The following is a 16,317-nucleotide window of genomic DNA, read 5'->3' on the forward strand; positions in this document are numbered from 1 at the left end:
AAAGCCACTTGCGATTTTGAAATTATGGCTATCGTGGGGCATTACAGCTGCCATACTGTTCAGGCAGTTCTCAGTCTTGTGTACCTCAGCTTGTAACATCAGAATACTTTGGATATCCCAGCTTGTATTTTCATAGTTCACTTGTCTCTTAGGATTTCTTTTGGCCAGGGTCCAAAGTACCGCATCTGAGAGAAAGTTGTGCACCTTCAAATTGAACACCTGTGCTTAGTTAATGTTGTCAGTTTGTGGAGACATAGAGAGGCACAGGCAGGGATCTAACACCCTGTACCAGGGAATATGCAGCTTTTAAATTATTCTTCCTGAGAATTAAAGAAACCTTTTGTAAACAGCATACCCAGGTCAAAGCCTATTGGCCTATTCTTATCTTACAAGTTTCCATCTATGCATGTTAATTATGTTTTCCCATCTATGGGTATTTATTTGCCTTGGCTCTGAAAAGAAAAAAAATCTGTTTTTGCCTTGGGTATCAGGAATGATGGGTGAGTTGTTTTACTTCTCTGAGATGCATCTATAAAGGGAAGGTAATAAATTAGCCCCATCAGTAGTCTCTAGGCCTTTGTTAGTTAGAATTAGGGGGAAAAAAAAAAAAAATAGGTCCATTTCTAAAGAGGTCATACTGCCATCTGCTGGGAAATGGCAATAATTAATATGAAAATCTAGGACAACTGCAATTTAAATAGTGTCTCTGACAGTTGTATTGCCCTCAAGACTCGGTTATTTAAAACAGATTAAACAGCTTACCCTTGAACAACATGGTTTGAATTGCATGGGTCCACTTACACACAGATTTTTTTTTGTAAATACAGTACAGTACTGTAAAGGTGTCCCTTCCTTATGATTTTCTTTTTTTTTTTTTTTAATTTTTTTTTTACATTTATTTATTTTTGAGAAACAGAGTGAGACAAAGCGTGAACGGGGGAGGGGCAGAGAGAGTAGGAGACACAGAATCTGAAGCAGGCTCCAGGCTCTGAGCAAGCGGTCAGCACAGAGCCTGATGCGGGGCTCGAACCCACGAACTGTGAGATCATGACCTGAGCCGAAGTCGGACACTCAACCGACTGAGCCACCCAGGCGCCCCCTTATGATTTTCTTAATAACTTTTTTTCTCTACCTTACTTTATTATAAAAAAAACTAGTGTATAACACAAATAACATATAAAATATGTATTAATTGACTTTATGTTATTGATAAGGCTTCCAATCAAACAGTACTACGTTGTTCAAGGGCCAACTGTAATTGATATTTTCCAGTGCTGGTAGGTAACTTAATTAGTTTTATTAGAATGAAAATAAGTAGATCCTGTCTGAGGAAACTAAATTTCTTAATCTATTTAAAGGAGTCTCTATGCTTATGCTAATATTTCTGCCTTCAATAAATAACCTCTGTCTAATGTCACATTGCAGAGAGTTTTCTCCTTGGTCAAACTAAGGGGAAAACTTTTGGATTTTTTTCTTTCAGTATCACACTAGCTATATTTTACATTTAATGTGACAAAACAACAATGTTTCTATGAAACTGAAACTGATATTTTGTTGTATCCTCATGGTTGTGAAAGAATAAAGATTCATATTATATTTAGATCCACTCTATTAAAAACAATTTTAGTTTTTCCTATAATGATGGTAAGTGGTCAATTTGCTATATGTCCCATAAGAGTTCAGAGCAATTTATATATATTTGATTAATTGGTTGGTGTTTGCAACAACTGTATGGGGTAGATAGTATTATTATCTTCATTTTACAGGTAGGGAAACTGAAGCACAGATGTTTTTGTCACCAAAATCAAATCAAATCAAATATTATATGTGCTTAAAAAGACTTACAGAATATTTATGGGGAGAAATTAATTATAAGAAGATGCTCTGTGTTTTTTAAAACTTAAAGTGACATATACAGTTTCCTAGGACAAAGTTGACAACTCATTAAATGATTACAGACTTTATAACTAAAGATTACCTTTAATATAAGCTTTATAAGCAAATGAATTTCTCAGAAGCCTTACTTTTCCTGCCATATATCAAAACATAAAAGGGCATCTATTATCACAACAGCAAGGGAGTCTATGTCATTTTTTAAGAACTTTCTGGAGATATAATTCACATAAAATACATCCACCCAGCTAAAGGGTATAATTCATTGTTTTTTAGTGTATTTACAGAGTTGTGCAACCATCACCACGGTCAATTTTAGAGTATTTTCATCACACCAAAAATAAACCATGTACTCATTAACCATTCCAGTCCTGAGCAACCACTTATCTATTTTCTGTCTTTATAGATTTGTCTATTCTAGACATTTGATGTACGTGGAATCATACAACAGGTGGCCTTTCATGACTGAGTTTTTCTTTTTTCTTTTTCAATGTTTATTTATTTTAGAGAGAGAGCATGAGCAGGGGAGGTGCAGGAAGGGGGGGGGGGGGACAGAGGATCCGAAGTGGGCTCCATGCTGTCAGCAGAGCCCAATGCTGGGCTCAAACTCACAAACCATGAGATCATGACCTGAACTGAAGTTGAACCCTCAACAGACTGAGCCACCCAGGCGCCCTATGACTGGCTTTTTCCATTTAGCATAACATGTTTGAGGTTCATGTATGTTATAACATATATTAGTATTTCATTCTCTTTTCTTGGCAAGTAATATTCCATTATTTGGATATACCGCATTCTATTTATCCATTTACCAGTGATGAACATTTGAATTGTTTCCACTTTTTGACTGTTATGAATAATGGCATGAACATTTATGTACAAGTTTTTGTGTGCACATATGTTTTAATTCTCTCCAGTATATGCTTAGGAATGGAACTGCGATCCTTTGGCAACTCTGTTCCTCCAGTTGACATTTCACTAGATCCATCTTTTTCATAGTTCTTGTTTGTCAGGGAACAGGTATGCATTGCCAGAATAGTTTTACTTAAAGCAGAGAAGAATAAATTATTTATTTCTGATTTCTATTTGTGTATGTCAGTCCTAGGTATACCATTACAAGAATCACACTATCCATTCAAATTGAGAGTCAGTTGACCAGGATAAAGACTTTATGAAAATGAATAGCATATAGGGGTACCTGGGTGGCTCAGTCTGTTAAGCATCCAACTTCGGCTCAGGTCCTGATATCACAGTTTGTGGGTTCAAGCTTTGTGTTAGACTCTGTGCTGACAGCTTGGAGCTTGGAGCCTGCTTTGGATTCTGTGTCCCCCTCTCTCTCTGCCCTTCCCCTGCTCACACATTCTCTCTCTCTCTCTCTCTCAAGAAGGAAGAAAAGAAAGAAAGAAAGAAAGAAAGAAAGAAAGAAAGAAAGAAAGAAAGAAAGAAAGAAAGAAAGAAAGAATATTAATGGCATATAAGTAGCTTTGATTTCTTTTCTTATAAAAGTCCTTTGAATGTGCAAATTCTGACTATCTTTTGTTCTTCCACAAAAGAGCTATCAGGACTCATTACATATAAATGTGTTCATTTAAAAGATAAACATACAGTGAAATTAAAAAATTTCTATGGGAGGGACACGTGGCTCGGTCAGTCAGTAAAGGATGCAACTCTTGATCTCAGGGTCATGGGTTTGAGTCCCACATTGGTGGTAGAGATTACTTAAAAAAATTTTTATGGGACATAATGACAATAATAATAATAGTTAACATATATTGTATACTAAAACTGGATTAGAGAGTTCACAAATTCTGCATTCAAGTTTTCTGGCAAAACAACGCGCCCTACCATAAAAAATAAAATACTCAGTTCCAGATAGAAGATGAAGATTGTAGAAGATGAAGATTTTAGTCACTATGGAAGATGCTAATTAACAGAGCAAGTCTCCCTTAGATAAGTTCTTCACCAATAGAGATTAAAATAGTACCCTTAAAATGAATAGTAATTTTAATCTTTGAAATGCTTTACACATCTTAGTTTGTGCGCTGCTTCTGAAAGTCAAATATAATTTAAGGTACTCTAAACCTCAATAGCTAAGCGAAAATATCATGCTGAAGTTGTATAAAATTATCCACAATTTAGTTATCATTGGAGGGAGAACAAACCAACCATAACTGTCTGGAAAAAAAAGTGTGTGTGTGTGTGCGTGTGTGCGCGCGCGCGTATAAATTTTGATATCATTCTCTGTTCAAGTGATTCCACCAGAAATATACTGAGTGTGATAATTAATACTGTATGTGGAAAATACAGACATGAAAGAGACAATGTCCTATTTGATGTTTTCTGGAGAGACTATCATGAAGAACCTGACAGATTTACCTTGTAGCCTTAGAAAATGTTATTTGTAAATCAGAATTGGCAGAGTACAGATTGAAATTCTCCTAATGGTATCACCTCATTTATTATAACACTGTTTCCTCTAAAAACAAGGTTGAGACATATTTAGTGCCTTTTGTTCTGGTCCAATTTTTATTTTATTCAAAGGCTTTTTGGAAACAGCTTTGTCTGTTGTAATCATATATACTAATCAAATGATGTTTAGGTTTTTCAGAGTAAATACACTTAGTTTTCAAGAGAAAAAAAATTCCTCAAATAATACATTTTTATTGATATTGTCTACAATATCAGTAATAGAATATTTAGAAGATTTTCTGTCTCCCTTATCAAAAATTCAACTGACTTGGCTTTTCATCAAGTACATTACATAATTACCTGCATTTTTTCATTTAAAATTATTGCCCACTAGTCTGGATAAGTCCATTCATCTTCGGCTATGGTGATATAGTTTGTTATATCTAATGAAACCCGACCAGGAGGATTTGTATTGAAATATGTCTTGACTTTGAAATGAAATAGTTGCTTTTGCAAATACAGATACAAATCTGTGAAACAAAGGCGTTTGCCGTGTAGAAATATTTTGGTCATGGGAATGACCAGTTACCCAAATGTTAACAATGGCTAACATTAGAATACCTGGAGCATTAAATTCACTGTCTTACTCAATCATCCTTTTGTAAGTTAAGAAACTTGCCCAGAGTCATAGAGTTAGGTAAATGCTGGTGCCAAGATTAGAGTCGAATTCTCTGAAACTACAGCCTAGTTGGGTTTTTTTTTTTTAACCTGTAATACTATTCTTTTGGAATATTTTGGTTTCTATAGCCATAATATGTACCTTGTGGATTGTGTTCCAGATATGGGCAAGCACTATGTCATAAAATCAAAGCTATGACTTAGAAGGCTCTAATAATAAGATAACATAACTGTATTTTTAATTCTAATTTCATGACTGTACTATACATTTGATCTTAGCCAAAAGGCCGAGAAGCGATGAGTGTACTATACAGGCAGTCCTCGTTTTGCATGATATTGATGGGTCATAAATGATTGTGTAAGCTGAAACCATGCAAAACAAACTCACAATTAATGGAGAAAATTCAATTGTACTATGATCTTTTTTATTTCTCTCTCTTTTTTGTTTTGAAGTAAGGTCTATGCTCAATGTGGGGCTTGAACTCATGACTCCAAGATCAAGAGTCGCATGCTCTACCAACTGAGCCAGCCAGGTGCTCTTTGTTTTGTGATCTTTAAAAATTTTTTTTATCAGAACATTCAAAACTCCCTTATTGTTGGTTAGAAATAAAGAATTGAAAAAATAGTAAAACTACTTAGTACACTGTAATCCAAAAATTAGAAATATATTTAAAGTTTTCCTTGTAAAAAACTTATCTTTGAGATAAAAATTTAACCCTCCCCAAAATAAACTAGGGAAATTAAATTTATGTTTTATAGAATATTAAAGATATCCAAGCTTTTGAAACAGAAATTTGAACTGTGCCTCCTCCCCACCAAACACTTATCAAGAATAGTTTGATCTTGCCACCCTCTCATCACATAATTTATTATCGGAACAAGAATCTTTTCTATGCCTTGTTAAATTGTCATACTCATAAGTTTGGATCAGCTTTCAACATTCTATCCTTTGTACTTTCAGTGTCTGAAAATATCTCTGAGAGTGCCTTTAGTGTGCCCATGTCATTTTCTCTAGAACCTTTTAATCCTGTTTGTAACAACTATTCTTTTGATTTATATCGATACCTCTCCATCACCAAATTGCCTTGGCTGCATATCTAAATTCCTTGAAATGGCATCAGGGTCAATATTCGCAAATTCAACCGTTTCTCCTGTAACTCCATTTATGTTTAATTCAGATTTCACTTCCAATGTGTCTCTCTTTGTTTTTCTGCTGCTTGTTCATTCCCTCCTTCCTTTTCTTTTTGCTTTTTCACTTTCCCTCCCTCCCTTTCTTCCTTTCTTTTCTTTCTTTCCATCTCTCTCCCTCCCTCCCTTCTTTTCTTTTCCTTTCTTCTCTTTCCTTTCTCTTCTTTCTTTCTTTCTTTCTTTCTTTCTTTCTTTCTTTCTTTCTTTCTTTCTTTCCCAATGCCCTCTTTGGACTATTTTTGTGAAACATCATGTGGGTTTATCACTGGAAGATGGTGAGACAACACAACTACACTTTGCTGTCTGTGAATGAACTGAATAACAGATATGCAGTGACCAATCACTGAAAGACTTTGGAAGAAGTAATGTAATTGTTCACTGGTCATGATGTTATTATGTAATGATTTTGTATATTGAAGCAGCAAAGTTTATACCTTACAAATTGTTCACAGTTAATGTACCAGTCATCAAAATTCAAACTGTGTTTTGGGGGACTGGTGTTTTAACTAACGATGGTCACTGAAATTAATACATATTAGAACCTTAAGTGATGACTCTCTATATATGATAATAATATGAAGGATATCAAGTATCACAAAGAATCATAAAAATATTACTCTACTGTATTACAAATTTATAGAAAGCTATGGATCTCCTAAAATAATATGCTGATATAATATTAATTATAGTTTAATAATTGATATTATCATGTTATTATAATAATAATTTTATTTAACCCCTAGGAATTTAGAAGTTTGGAGGGATATAATGTATGATTCAGGAAAATTTTAAAGTTCAAATTGATAAATTACTTTAGTTATAAAAACATTCAACATCAAGCTGTTATCTTTAAATAATATTTAAATATTTAAATAATAATATCAATATATTAGTAATATCAATATATTGATACTGTATTTATAGAATATATTATATTATGTATTATATTATTATGTTATATATTAGTATAATATCAAATATTAACAATATCAATATTTGCTTATTAACACATTTATGTCATAATCACGTAAAAACTTTTAATTCATAATGATTACCTGAATTGAGGGAAAAAAATGTTCTTTTAAATATATATATATTTAACACAAATATGTATTTAAATATATATATACTTTTTGTTTTTTAATTTTTTAGTGTTTATTCATGTTTGAGAGACACAGAGAGACATGACGCGTGAGGGGGGGATAGAGAGAGAGAGAGGGAGACACAGAATCCAAAGCAGGCTCCAGGTTCTGAGCTGTCAGCACAGAGCCCAACATGGGACTCGAACTCACAAACCATGAGATCATGACCTGAGCTGAAGTCAGATGCTCAACCGACTGAGCCACCCAGGTGCCCTATATACTTTTAATATTTATTTGTTTTGAGAGAGAAAGAGAGCAGGGGGAGGGGCAGAGACAGAGGGAGAGAGAGAATCCAAATCAGGCTCCATGCTCAGCACAGAGCCTGATGTACGGCTTGAACCCACAAACCGTGAGATCATGACCTGAGCTGAAAGCAAGGGTTAGATGCTTAATTGACTGAGCCACTGAGGCACCCCCAGGAAATGCTTTTTAAAATTCTCCTATTATAGGGGTGCTTGGGTGGCTCAGTTGGCTAAGCATCTGCCTCTTGGTCTCAGCTCAGGTTTTTGGAGTTCGAACCCCACATTGTGCTGTGCTGACAGTATGGAGCCTGCTTCAGATTCTCTCTCCCTCGTTCTCTGCCACTCCACCCCTCTCAAAACAAATAAATAAACTTAAAAAATTCTCCTATTATAATTTCTTATAAACTTATGCTTTTTAAAAAAAAATTAACGTTTATTTATTTTTGAGACAGAGGGAGACAAAAAGACAGTGCACGAGTGGGGGAGGGGCAGAAAGAGAGGGAGACACAGAATCTGAAGCAGGCTCCAGGCCCCAAGCTGTCAGCACAAAGCCCAACGTGGGGCTTGAACTCACAAACTGTGAGATCATGACCTGAGCACAAGTTGGATGCTTAACCAATTGAGCCACTTGGGTGCCTTTTTATAAACTTAGGTTTATTTATTTTTTTTTTTATTTTATTATTTTTTATTTTTTTTATTTTTTTTTTTTTATGAAATTTATTGACAAATTGGTTTCCATACAACACCCAGTGCTCATCCCAAAAGGTGCCCTCCTCAATACCCATCACCCACCCTCCCCTCCCTCCCACCCCCCATCAACCCTCAGTTTGTTCTCAGTTTTTAACAGTCTCTTATGCTTTGGCTCTCTCCCACTCTAACCTCTTTTTTTTTTTTCCTTCCCCTCCCCCATGGGTTCCTGTTAAGTTTCTCAGGATCCACATAAGAGTGAAACCATATGGTGTCTGTCTTTCTCTGTATGGCTTATTTCACTTAGCATTACACTCTCCAGTTCCATCCACGTTGCTACAAAGGGCCATATTTCATTTTTTCTCATTGCCACATAGTATTCCATTGTGTATATAAACCACAATTTCTTTATCCATTCATGAGTTGATGGACATTTAGGCTCTTTCCATAATTTGGCTATTGTTGAGAGTGCTGCTATGAACATTGGGGTACAAGTGCCCCTATGCATCAGTACTCCTGTATCCCTTGGATAAATTCCTAGCAGTGCTATTGCTGGGTCATACGGTAGGTCTATTTTTAATTTTCTGAGGAACCTCCACACTGCTTTCCAGAGCGGCTGCACCAATTTGCATTCCCACCAACAGTGCAAGAGGGTTCCCGTTTCTCCACATCCTCTCCAGCATCTATAGTCTCCTGATTTGTTCATTTTGGCCACTCTGACTGGCGTGAGGTGATACCTGAGTGTGGTTTTGATTTGTATTTCCCTGATAAGGAGCGACGCTGAACATCTTTTCATGTGCCTGTTGGCCATCTGGATGTCTTCTTTAGAGAAGTGTCTATTCATGTTTTCTGCCCATTTCTTCACTGGGTTATTTGTTTTTCGGGTGTGGAGTTTGGTGAGCTCTTTATAGATTTTAGATACTAGCCCTTTGTCCGATATGTCATTTGCAAATATCTTTTCCCATTCCGTTGGTTGCCTTTTAGTTTTGTTGGTTGTTTCCTTTGCTGTGCAGAAGCTTTTTATCTTCATAAGGTCCCAGTAATTCACTTTTGCTTTTAATTCCCTTGCCTTTGGGGATGTGTCGAGTAAGAGATTGCTACGGCTGAGGTCAGAGAGGTCTTTTCCTGCTTTCTCCTCTAAGGTTTTGATGGTTTCCTGTCTCACATTTAGGTCCTTTATCCATTTTGAGTTTATTTTTGTAAATGGTGTGAGAAAGTGGTCTAGTTTCAACCTTCTGCATGTTGCTGTCCAGTTCTCCCAGCACCATTTGTTAAAGAGGCTGTCTTTTTTCCATTGGATGTTCTTTCCTGCTTTGTCAAAGATGAGTTGGCCATACGTTTGTGGGTCTAGTTCTGGGGTTTCTATTCTATTCCATTGGTCTGTGTGTCTGTTTTTGTGCCAATACCATGCTGTCTTGATGATGACAGCTTTGTAGTAGAGGCTAAAGTCTGGGATTGTGATGCCTCCTGCTTTGGTCTTCTTCTTCAAAATTCCTTTGGCTATTCGGGGCCTTTTGTGGTTCCATATGAATTTTAGGATTGCTTGTTCTAATTTCGAGAAGAATGCTGGTGCAATTTTGATTGGGATTGCATTGAATGTGTAGATAGCTTTGGGTAGTATTGACATTTTGACAATATTTATTTTTCCAATCCATGAGCAGGGAATGTCTTTCCATTTCTTTAAGTCTTCTTCAATTACCTTCATAAGCTTTCTATAGTTTTCAGCATACAGATCCTTTACATCTTTGGTTAGATTTATTCCTAGGTATTTTATGCTTCTTGGTGCAATTGTGAATGGGATCATTTTCTTTATTTGTCTTTCTGTTGCTTCATTGTTAGTGTATAAGAATGCAACTGATTTCTGCACATTGATTTTGTATCCTGCAACTTTGCTGAATTCATGTATCAGTTCTAGCAGACTTTTGGTGGAGTCTATCGGATTTTCCATGTATAATATCATGTCATCTGCAAAAAGCGAAAGCTTGACTTCATCTTTGCCAATTTTGATGCCTTTGATTTCCTTTTGTTGTCTGATTGCTGATGCTAGAACTTCCAGCACTATGTTAAACAACAGCGGTGAGAGTGGGCATCCCTGTCGTGTTCCTGATCTCAGGGAAAAAGCTCTCAGTTTTTCCCCGTTGAGGATGATGTTAGCTGTGGGCTTTTCATAAATGGCTTTTATGATCTTTAAGTATGTTCCTTCTATCCCGACTTTCTCAAGGGTTTTTATTAAGAAAGGGTGCTGGATTTTGTCAAAGGCCTTTTCTGCATCGATTGACAGGATCATATGGTTCTTCTCTTTTTTTTTGTTAATGTGATGTATCACGTTGATTGATTTGCGAATGTTGAACCAGCCCTGCATCCCAGGAATGAATCCCACTTGATCATGGTGAATAATTCTTTTTATATGCTGTTGAATTCGATTTGCTAGTATCTTATTGAGAATTTTTGCATCCATATTCATCAGGGATATTGGCCTGTAGTTCTCTTTTTTTACTGGGTCTCTGTCTGGTTTAGGAATCAAAGTAATACTGGCTTCATAGAATGAGTCTGGAAGTTTTCCTTCCCTTTCTATTTCTTGGAATAGCTTGAGAAGGATAGGTATTATCTCTGCTTTAAATGTCTGGTAGAACTCCCCTGGGAAGCCATCTGGTCCTGGACTCTTATTTGTTGGGAGATTTTTGATAACCGATTCAATTTCTTCGCTGGTTATGGGTCTGTTCAAGCTTTCTATTTCCTCCTGATTGAGTTTTGGAAGAGTGTGGGTGTTCAGGAATGTGTCCATTTCTTCCAGGTTGTCCAATTTGTTGGCATATAATTTTTCATAGTATTCCCTGATAATTGTTTGTATCTCTGAGGGATTGGTTGTAATAATTCCATTTTCATTCATGATTTTATCTATTTGGGTCATCTCCCTTTTCTTTTTGAGAAGCCTGGCTAGAGGTTTGTCAATTTTGTTTATTTTTTCAAAAAACCAACTCTTGGTTTCGTTGATCTGCTCTACAGTTTTTTTAGATTCTATATTGTTTATTTCTGCTCTGCTCTTTATTATTTCTCTTCTTCTGCTGGGTTTAGGCTGCCTTTGCTGTTCTGCTTCTATTTCCTTTAGGTGTGCTGTTAGATTTTGTATTTGGGATTTTTCTTGTTTCTTGAGATAGGCCTGGATTGCAATGTATTTTCCTCTCAGGACTGCCTTCGCTGCGTCCCAAAGCGTTTGGATTGTTGTATTTTCATTTTCGTTTGTTTCCATATATTTTTTGATTTCTTCTCTAATTGCCTGGTTGACCCACTCATTCGTTAGTAGGGTGTTCTTTAACCTCCACGCTTTTGGAGGTTTTCCAGACTTTTTCCTGTGGTTGATTTCAAGCTTCATAGCATTGTGGTCTGAAAGTATGCATGGTATAATTTCAATTCTTGTAAACTTATGAAGGGCTGTTTTGTGACCCAGTATATGATCTATCTTGGAGAATGTTCCATGTGCACTCGAGAAGAAAGTATATTCTGTTGCTTTGGGATGCAGAGTTCTAAATATATCTGTCAAGTCCATCTGATCCAATGTCTCATTCAGGGCCCTTGTTTCTTTATTGACCGTGTGTCTAGATGATCTATCCATTTCTGTAAGTGGGGTGTTAAAGTCCCCTGCAATTACCACATTCTTATCAATAAGGTTGCTTCTGTTTATGAGTAATTGTTTTATATACTTGGGGGCTCCGGTATTCGGCGCATAGACATTTATAATTGTTAGCTCTTCCTGATGGATAGACCCTGTAACTATTATATAATGTCCTTCTTCATCTCTTGTTACAGCCTTTAATTTAAAGTCTAGTTTGTCTGATATAAGTATGGCTACTCCAGCTTTCTTCTGGCTTCCAGTAGCATGATAAATAGTTCTCCATCCCCTCACTCTGAATCTAAAGGTGTCCTCAGGTCTAAAATGAGTCTCTTGTAGACAGCAAATCGATGGGTCTTGTTTTTTTATCCATTCTGATACCCTGTGTCTTTTGGTTGGCGCATTTAATCCGTTTACATTCAGTGTTATTATAGAAAGATACGGGTTTAGAGTCATTGTGATGTCTGTATGTTTTATGCTTGTAGTGATGTCTCTGGTACTTTGTCTCACAGGGTCCCCCTTAGGATCTCTTGTAGGGCTGGTTTAGTGGTGACAAATTCCTTCAGTTTTTGTTTGTTTGGGAAGACCTTTATCTCTCCTTCTATTCTAAATGACAGACTTGCTGGATAAAGGATTCTCGGCTGCATATTTTTGCTGTCTAGCACCCTGAAAATCTCGTGCCAATTCTTTCTGGCCTGCCAAGTTTCAAAAGAGAGATCAGTCACGAGTCTTATAGGTCTCCCTTTATATGTGAGGGCACGTTTACCCCTTGCTGCTTTCAGAATTTTCTCTTTATCCTTGTATTTTGCCAGTTTCACTATGATATGTCGTGCAGAAGATCGATTCAAGTTACGTCTGAAGGGAGTTCTCTGTGCCTCTTGGATTTCAATGCCTTTTTCCTTCCCCAGTTCAGGGAAGTTCTCAGCTATTATTTCTTCAAGTACCCCTTCAGCACCTTTCCCTCTCTCTTCCTCCTCTGGAATACCAATTATGCGTATATTATTTCTTTTTAGTGTATCACTTAGTTCTCTAATTTTCCCCTCATACTCCTGGATTTTTTTATCTCTCTTTTTCTCAGCTTCCTCTTTTTCCATAACTTTATCTTCTAGTTCACCTATTCTCTCCTCTGCCTCTTCCATCCAAGCTGTGGTGGTTTGCATTTTGTTTTGCATTTCATTTAAAGCGTTTTTCAGCTCCTCGTGACTGTTCCTTAGTCCCTTGATCTCTGTAGCAAGAGATTCTCTGCTGTCCTGTATACTGTTTTCCAGCCCAGCGATTAATTTTATGACTATTATTCTAAATTCACTTTCTGTTATATTATTTAAGTCCTTTTTGATCAGCTCATTAGCTGTTGTTATTTCCTGGAGATTCTTCTGAGGGGAATTCTTCCGCTTGGTCATTTTGGATAGTCCCTGGTGTGGTGAGGACCTGCAGGGCACTTCCCCTGTGCTGTGGTGTATAACTGGAGTTGGTGGGCGGGGCCGCAGTCAGTCCTGATGTCTGCCCCCAGCCCACCGCTGGGGCCACAGTCAGACTGGTGTGTGCCTTCTCTTACCCTCTCCTAGGGGCGGGATTCACTGTGGGGTGGCGTGGCCCGTCTGGGCTACTTGCACACTGCCAGGCTTGTGATGCTGGGGATCTGGCATATTAGCTGGGGTGGGAAGGCAAGGTGCACGGCGGGAGGGGGGGCAGGCTTAGCTCGCTTCTCCTTAGGTGATCCACTTCAGGAGGGGCCCTGTGGCAGCCGGAGGGAGTCAGATCCGCTGCCGGAGGTTTGGCTCCGCAGAAGCACAGAGTTGGGTGTTTGCGCGGAGCGAGCAATTTCCCTGGCCGGAACCGGTTCCCTTTGGGATTTTGGCTGGGGGATGGGCGGGGGAGATGGCGCTGGCGAGCGCCTTTGTTCCCCGCCAAACTGAGCTCTGTCGTCCGGGGGCTCCGCAGCTCACCCTCCCTTTGTCCTCCAGCCTTCCCGCTTTCCGAGCAGAGCTGTTAACTTATGACCTCCCAGACGCTAAGTCGCGCTTGCTGTCGGAACACAGTCCATCAGGCCCCTCCGCTTTTGCAAGCTGGACTCGGGGCTCTGCTTGGCTGGCGAGCCGCCCCTCCGCCCCGGCTCCCTCCCGCCAGTCCGTGGAGCGCGCACCGCCTCGCCGCCCTTCCTACCCTCTTCCGTGGGCCTCTCGTCTGCACTTGGGTCCGGTGACTCCGTTCTGCTAATCCTCTGGCGGTTTTCTGGGTTATTTAGGCAGGTGTAGGTGGAATCTAAGTGATCAGCAGGTAAACTTAGGTTTAATGAGACAGTATTTACATTGAGATTAGAATTTTTTTAATATACAATAATACTACCTATGTAATAACAAAACTGTCATGTTAATCAAATATATTGCTAATTTTTAAAATTCCTGTTTGGACTGAAGGAATTGAAATGGTTTATAAATCGTTCTTTTAGCCCTAAAACTCTGTGTTTTTATATTAAAATCTATCAAATTTTGAGCATGTCTGTTTTGGAGATCAAATGCTTATTTTTTATTTTAAGGGGATGGTTAGTGTTCCCAGCATTATTTAGTAAGTTAAAGCCTTAGGTGTTAAATCTGATTTTTGGTTGAGCTCTCAGAAGGAAAGGATGATTCATAGGCACCTTGAGACAGTCACTTATCCCACATGAACTAAGGAGCATATATTTTCCAAGGCTCTGAAAATAAAGACAGTGCTAAGTACCATCTCTTGAAGTCATGTTGTGTTTTCTGCAAGATGTTAAGATAAAAATAAGATTGTTTGGATAACATTCAGGTTTCATGAGTGTATGTGTATAATGCATGAGAATTTGGATGAGTAAATATGCATAGCATAATTCTTTTAAAATGATGTACTTTTAGACTGATTGACTTACCAGAACTGCTGAAGTAAGAAAACACACTCCAATTTAATTTGCAATAATGGGGACATTGGCTCTGCTACAGTTCTTTTAAGTGTATACATGCCTGACTGTGAATGGATCAAGTGCGTCATTGGCATTGCACTGAAATCATTCAGACACTTTTTTTTTTGCCATCACAGGTAGAGCGGGAAAAGGCCATTCTTCTGGCCAATCTCCAGGAGTCACAGACGCAGCTGGAACACACGAAGGGGGCGCTGACAGAGCAGCACGAACGGGTGCACCGGCTAACAGAACACGTTAATGCCATGAGAGGCCTACAGAGCAGCAAAGAACTCAAGGCTGAGCTGGATGGGGAGAAGGGCCGGGACTCAGCGGAGGAGGCCCATGACTATGAGGTGGACATCAATGGCTTAGAGATCCTTGAATGCAAGTATAGGGTGGCAGTAACTGAGGTGATTGATTTGAAAGCTGAAATTAAGGCCTTAAAGGAGAAATATAATAAATCTGTAGAAAACTATACTGATGAGAAAGCCAAGTATGAGAGTAAGATCCAAATGTATGATGAGCAGGTTACAAGTCTTGAAAAGACCACCAAGGAGAGTGGAGAGAAGATGGCCCACATGGAGAAGGAGTTGCAAAAGATGACCAGCATAGCCAACGAAAATCACAATACCCTTAATACAGCCCAGGATGAGCTGGTGACATTTAGTGAGGAGCTAGCCCAGCTTTACCACCATGTATGTCTGTGTAATAATGAAACCCCCAACAGGGTCATGCTGGACTACTATAGGCAAAGCAGAGTCACTCGTAGTGGCAGCCTGAAAGGGCCTGATGATCCCAGGGGACTTTTGTCTCCACGATTAGCCAGGCGGGGTGTGTCATCCCCAGTAGAAACAAGGACCTCATCTGAACCAGTTTCAAAAGAAAACACAGAGGCCAGCAAAGAACCAAGTCCAACCAAGACCCCCACAATCTCTCCTGTTATTACTGCCCCACCATCATCTCCAGTATTGGATACAAGTGACATCCGCAAAGAGCCAATGAATATCTACAACCTTAATGCCATAATCCGGGACCAAATCAAACATCTGCAGAAAGCTGTGGACCGGTCCTTGCAACTGTCTCGTCAAAGAGCAGCAGCACGGGAGCTGGCCCCCATGATTGATAAAGACAAGGAAGCCTTAATGGAAGAGATCCTCAAGCTCAAGTCCCTGCTGAGCACCAAACGGGAGCAGATTGCCACACTGAGAGCAGTACTGAAAGCCAACAAACAGGTGATCTCATTCTAGTGACAACACACGCTAGCCAACACTTTCTTAACTAGTTAATTCTTTAATGGTTTTAGTGTCCGTTATCATCAGGGTGAGAGTTCAGATTCCTGGTCAGCAGAGTAATAAATCAAACTACGTCTCAGTGCCAGATCAGAATGTAATAATTATTTTTCAGTGAGTGAGTAGATGATACAGGAGAGTAGCTATGCCCCTCTAGGGGAGGTCGAGGTGAGGAAGTTAAAGCAGGATCCAAGAGGAAGATCTAGTTGCAGATGTAGAAAGGCAATTCAGGCAGTACTTAGCTGGAGTCCAGCAGTCA

At 38.6% G+C, this 16,317-nt stretch overlaps 1 protein-coding gene across 3 annotated transcripts in view; it reads left to right on the forward strand.

The window, feature by feature from the left end:
- BICD1 (BICD cargo adaptor 1) overlaps positions 1-16,317 on the forward strand; it is a 260,628-nt gene that overhangs the window by 203,726 nt on the left and 40,585 nt on the right. For all 3 annotated transcript variants that reach the window (XM_030322126.1, XM_030322124.1, XM_030322125.1), the window contains exon 5: positions 14,907-16,001. In XM_030322126.1, coding sequence (XP_030177986.1) covers positions 14,907-16,001 — 1,095 coding nt within the window. The remainder of the gene's footprint in view (positions 1-14,906; positions 16,002-16,317) is intronic.

This window comes from Lynx canadensis, chromosome B4, assembly GCF_007474595.2.
Source record: "Lynx canadensis isolate LIC74 chromosome B4, mLynCan4.pri.v2, whole genome shotgun sequence".
NCBI lineage: Eukaryota > Metazoa > Chordata > Mammalia > Carnivora > Felidae > Lynx > Lynx canadensis.